This window comes from Larus michahellis, chromosome 4 (assembly GCF_964199755.1).
Source record: "Larus michahellis chromosome 4, bLarMic1.1, whole genome shotgun sequence".
Taxonomy (NCBI): Eukaryota; Metazoa; Chordata; class Aves; order Charadriiformes; family Laridae; genus Larus; species Larus michahellis.
In genome coordinates, this window is record NC_133899.1 from 43,061,767 (window position 1) to 43,067,766 (window position 6,000).

Sequence of the window (6,000 nt, forward strand, 5' to 3'; positions counted from 1 at the left end):
TTGCTTCCTATATTATGCTTGCTCTTAGTGGACTTTAATCTCTCAGGTCATCAGGCTTGGCTCTTTCAGCAGCACTAAAAGTTTACACACAAAACTGGCACTTTTTCCTCATGGGAATATTTTTATTTATCTATTAAGTGAACATCAGGCCATGGCCGTGATTTTTCTTTTTCCTGCATATCCTGGCTTTTCAAGAAGGGCTGCAAGCTGTCCTTGTTTAAATGAAGCATGTTTTAATTTTTAATGTGTTGTGTAGGAAAAGAGAAGAATAAAGATTCAGCTCTTGACTACAAAATCTGCAGCTGTGTAGTCTGGAAAATTAGCCATGTTTTGCATGGCTCAGTTCAGTTTAATCTCCTCAGACCTCTCTAGTTAGCTAAGTCTGCTCTGCATAGCTGAAGCCATTGCAGGATAGACATAATGTAAATATTAAATCATGGGATGAGGGGGGGGTGCAATGAACCATTACCTTGAGAGGCTACTAAGCTCTCTTTCTCCTCTCAGCCCAAGAGCTGACCAGCTCTTAAAGGTATCTAACTTTCTAGCGGCCACAGGAGATGGGTACCTAAATGCATTTAAAAATCTCAGCCTGGGTCGGTCATGTTGCAAGTATATAACTGCCCCCACCACCGGCTTCTCTCTTTTGGTATCAATACTTCACCTTGTTCACAGAATTCAGAAATGAAGCCCTGATAAATACCGGAGAAGGTGGAGAAGCAGCTACTGCTGGTGACACCAGTATTATTTCAGTCTTTTCTATGCCAGGGTACCTTTCCAAGACCCAGGCACGGGCAGCAGCAGAATGCTAATGTGGAGTGTGGGGTTTGGTGATGCTGGTGCTCTGCCAGGGTGCTCGCCTGCTGCTGCCGACGGAGCTGCAAGGAGGGGTGCAGAGCCAAAGCATGCTTGTGTGGCTCCCCCCCGAATCACTTTCTCCCAACGTCCTCCAACACTGCAGCTTGCTGTGGCTTGAACTGCAGATGACACCTGAAGAAAATATTTACCATAACCAGCCTCAAAAATTATTTGCACATCCACTTAAGCATGAAAAGAATCATTTTGAATGAATGTATTACTGGCAGCAGTGGGGTGAAGTGTTGTCATAGTTTAACTGCTGCCAGTGCTGGAGTTTTGGCTGCTCACGCATTCCTCCCAAACTCCCTGTAGAGTTTTCTGCTTTTCTTCCTGATGCAAGCTTCCAAAACTCTTTTATAACCTTCAGTGATGAATGCTTTGCTTTGCATTTTGTTACTCTACCTCTTGTGCTCTGCAGTCTTGGTGAAGTATTTTATATGGTTTAAAGGCTTCCAACTTTATGAAATGAGACCCTGCACCTCAAGGAAATCGGTGAGAAACAGAGAGACGGGTAGGGAATAGCTTTATCAGCTGCTTTGGGGATGGCAATGCTGCATGGTGGTGGAAGACAACAGGTGAAAAGCAATACTGTCGGAATCAACCTGCTAGGGGAGTGAATTACAGCAAGTCACAGCACAAGCTCTGTCCCTGCTTTTCTTAAAGTTTTCAGTGTCAGAATTGAAATGGTGCTTCATGATACAGGGCTGGGGTCTGCGCCTTGGGTTTGAGTTTCAAACCAGGAGTTTTTCCCCCTTAATGTTTTTGCCAAGCAGATCATAGACCCTGCTCCCATCAATTCTGTGTCACCACCTTCAACCATGCTCTGCAAGTACTGCATTCCTCTTCTGCGCTTTTCACCCTGGGCTGCTGTGGGCTGTTGCTGTGCGCTGTTAGGTGTTTTCAGTGTCTAGCCCCCAAACCAGACATGTTTTAAAGTGGACAAAATGTTCTTTTTCTTGCATAATCTTTAAAAAAGACAATGGGTTAATGCTAGCAGAACAACCTTTCCCAAGGCAACTAGAGAGGCAGCGCAATGTAAGCATCAGGAATTTCATGTTGATGCCAGCTAACAGCATCTCCTGAGAGAAATTTTCCAGAGAAAGGGGTGGCAACTCAGGACCTCACTGAATGCTTTTTCTGGGGACTTGTGCCACTTTAGTGCCACTGATTTTAGTGAACCTGCTGGTGAGATCTCCTGCTTGGTCCTCACCACCCTGGGGTAAGAGGGGAGACCATCAGGATGCTGAAGAAAATCCCTTTGCTGGACTTGTTACTTTTTGGCTCACTCCTCTTGCAAAGAGCAGCACCATTGCCTTACAGCAGAATGGGAAGTATCTCCTTACCCAGGGAGAGTCAGACCTCCTTTACAAAACCCTGGCAGTATGAACTAATTGAGCACCTGACTGTTCCCCGGTGGTAATGAGGTGGGATGCTCTATGGCTGCACACTGAGTCTTCTCTGTTCCCTGAGGCCAGCCTAGCAGTTCAGATGATGCTTTGTCCGTGCCCCATTGACCGTTCCTGCTTCCTTTTTCTCTTCCAGAGAGAAGGTACTCCAGATCCCGTCCTAAGACCGGTGTACTGAATTATTCATCTCACGCGACGACGAGCCGGCAGCCCAGCGAGATGGCCCTGACCCCACTGACAGAGCAGGAGGGTGAGGCTTACCTGGAGAAATGTGGTAGCATCCGTCGCCACACTGTTGCCAATGCTCACTCAGATATTCAGCTCCTGGCAATGGCCTCCATGATGCACACAGGGATGGTGATCGAGGAGTCAGACAGTACAGAAAAATGCCTCCTCCTGCAGCCCAGTTTTAGCCACAGGCAATGCTCCAGTGAGCCCAGTATTGCTGATGGGCCAGAGGGAGTCACGGCAGCAAGTAGGCAGGACCCTGCAGAGCTGAACTGCACGTCGGTCAGCTAGAAGAAATCTTGCTGAGGACAGGAGAACTGTATGCACTAAGCTGGACAAAGTGTCATGTCATCCCTGCTGGTGAAAAAGAGAAAAAATTGAGTTTTGCTCATGTCGTTGAAATGGCCTTGTGTCTCTTTGGGAATGCTCTCTAGATTTGTGTTTCTTGCCTGTCTGGGATCATTGTTGGTGGAGGTACCGGGCTGCTCCCAAATGAGCACTGAGGGCTGCAAGGGTTTCGCTGTTGAACAGCGTAGTCTACCTTCATTAAGCTTTTTTTCTCTACTAGTCCAAACACTTTGGCCTCAGGTTTCCTTCTGTTTCTTTGGTATAATACAAATTAGCCTCTTTCTGCTTTTTTCCATCTTTCCCAGCTTTGTGCTGCTTGTTTGCTCTTTGTTCCTGCGGCAGAGACCCCTGTGCTAAATGTTCTCTTTGCTTCTGGTGCTACAATGGTGATGGCTGAGGACCGCATTTCTCTCTTTTAAAGTTGAACTCAGGGATGAAACCATTTGCGTCCTGCAGAAAGATCTGCTCAGGTGACTGGTGAGAGAAGATGATCTTTCACTTTGCCTCCCATCGGCATGGATGAAATGTCCAAGTCCAAACAAATCAGTCTTTTTTTCCCCCCCAGACCTGAAGAGAACTGGGTATACATGGAGTCTCAGCTTAGTACTTCATAGGTACTTTATTTGGTTGCAGCCGTATCTCTGGGGATAGTGCTGTAAATTGGGTGCAAAGGAGGGGCGGGTTTGTAAATTGGGGGCAAAATACAGTCCTGAGCATCCTGGCATTTGGCAGCAATTTGTTTTCAAAATTTCAGTGGTGGTAGGGCTACAAGGAAAGGAGAAATCTAAATTGCTTTCCTTTGGGAAGGAGACGCTAGGCAGAGACTGCACTCATGAAGGAGACATAAAGGTGCTTCTCAGCACTGGGCCACTGGTTCCAGACCAGGAGGTGACAAACAGAATTTAATCCTTGGGCTGCTCTGGTACTTTTAGCACTTGCACATTTCATGAGACCAAAGATAACCAGCGGGGTGTAGAAAGGAGTCCTGTCTTGGTAGTGTATTCGTGAAGTGCTCCTGACCTCCAGTGGTATCTGACTCAGTGCAGCGTTTCTTTTAAGATAAAGTGAGGGCTTTTTGCAGTCTCTGTTTTTGTTTTTATTTTGAAGATTACGAGTGGGTCCAGTTTGCAAGTGTGCGTGTCAGGCACTGCAGTACACACTGTCTGCTTTGTAGCATCGCGTGCTACTCAAATAATGCTTCTGTGGGAAAACCAATCTGTTCGAGCAGTCCCCTGGGATACTCTGCTGATGTCTTGCTAAGCAGATTTGCAAGTGTAATTACAGGCTTAGAAGGGAACTGAAATGCTGCCTTAAATGTCAAATCCCATTAAAAATATGGTTATAATACCACTGCCACTCAAGTCTAGTCCCTGTGGTACTGACTGTAAATAAGCCTGTCTTGACAAGGAAACAGAAGGTTAGGATGAGCCTTCAGGATGTTTTTTTGCATGATATCACATTAACTACAGAATTTGCCCTGCTTCTGTTGGGTATTAAGCATCTTCTGCTCCACTGGCTGGACCAGAAGTACAGCTCCGAGCCGTCAGGATTTGGCCTTAGTAGCATGTGCAGCAAAACAAAAGCAGATTATTATTTGGTAACAAAGCATCAGAAATACTAGTGTTGAGCGCAACTCACACCGTCTTTGTAAAAGAGGGTGTTGCTTTGTCTCCTGTGGTTTGCAAATGTTGAAAGAGATACCTGAAAGGGCCTGCTTTTTCTTGCAGTCACCTAAGGCACTCTAGCTATTGGCCTTTGTGGAAATGGTGTGTGTTTTGATCACCAGCTGTGCTTACGTGTTGAAGAACAGGGATTCAGTTGTGCTGGCTGCCTCCTCCTCGGAGCACGCACCGCGCAGTGGAGGCCAGGAAGATGTGGCTTTAAGAATTCTTCCCTTCAGATGGATTCTAGGATAAATTGCCCTCCTATTCATAAATGGGACTGAGCAGGCCAGCTTATTTGTTGTCATCTGCCCCAGGGTGGCCATGGATTATGGTGGAGCTTCAAAATCTCTGTGGTGACAGCCAAACCTAGTAGACCGTGCTGGTCTCACCTCGGCACAGTCCCGCCAGCATGGGGCAGATGATGGCATCCTGCTCAAAAGAAATTTCTTTGGTCCCTTGTAGTGATTTAAAGCTTTCTCTTAGTCACAGTGGGACATGTGGGGAGGTAATCACCCTGCAGCACCCTTCAGTTCATTCTTATGAATGTTTTTCTTGTTTCTATTTCTCTGATCTGTTTGCCTTCTGTAAATACCCAAACCATTTGGATTAGTGAGCAGTGCCCTCTTTTATGGTGGAAATTAGAATGATTTATTTATTTCCTGAAATATTTTTGGATCATCTCTAGGGCTAATAAGAATCCAGTCCTGGTTTTAACTTGAATTTCCTTTTTTTTTTACATGTATGTATGATTTGAATTATTTTGATTTTGTGTCTGTTACTTTGCAAAACTTTGCACCAAGCCACTCTGAATCATGCACTTCCCCAGTTGTTTTGGTTTTAGGGAGAATTAAAACTCATGGCTTTACTTTGTAAACTGAAGTAAACAAAACTCGTTCTGTAAACCACACCGAGGGTCTGATCACGAGCACCACTTTTACAACCATGTGAGATACACAAGCCTCTGCAAGCCCATACCTTTTACAGGCAGACTGGGCGAACCTGGAAGTGGTGGGAAAGCTGCACCCTGTGGCTGCTGGCGGGGGGGGGGGCAGCACCAGGGGGCAGCGATGAGGGGCTGCTCCCCACCAGGGCTGCTCTCAGCCTGCAGAGCCGTAGTCCCCTGGAAGCAAAGAGCAAAGACTCTGTCCCAGAGCCACGGCGTGAGAAACGCTTGTGTTTTGGATACGGGGTTCTGGTCTGAGGTTACACTTCTTCGCCACTCACCTTGTCACACAGCCGTGACAGGGGCGCAGGGCAGGTCTTTTCTGCCCTCGTGGTCTTCCACTTGAGAAAGCTTGCAGCAAGAGCTGATGGAATGGGACGAAGAGATTTCTCTCACCACCTCCTAAAGTCTGTCTGTTACCTTTTAATTGGATAATTACCTAGACTGAGTCATTTCCCAGCACACCGAATCTGTTTTCTCTTTTTACTCTGTCTCCTCTTCTTAAGGTAAGTGATTTATTCTCCATGTCTGTACAATTCTGTCATAAACTTACTGA

General features: G+C 46.3%; 1 protein-coding gene across 4 annotated transcripts in view; it reads left to right on the forward strand.

Annotated features, from left to right (window-relative positions):
* Positions 1-5,407, forward strand: part of PRR5L (proline rich 5 like) — a 46,096-nt gene extending 40,689 nt beyond the window's left edge. For all 4 annotated transcript variants that reach the window (XM_074584285.1, XM_074584284.1, XM_074584286.1 and 1 more), the window contains exon 10: positions 2,398-5,407. In XM_074584285.1, coding sequence (XP_074440386.1) covers positions 2,398-2,780 — 383 coding nt within the window. In that variant the 3' untranslated portion in view covers positions 2,781-5,407. The remainder of the gene's footprint in view (positions 1-2,397) is intronic.
* The last annotated feature ends 593 nt before the right edge of the window (positions 5,408-6,000 follow it).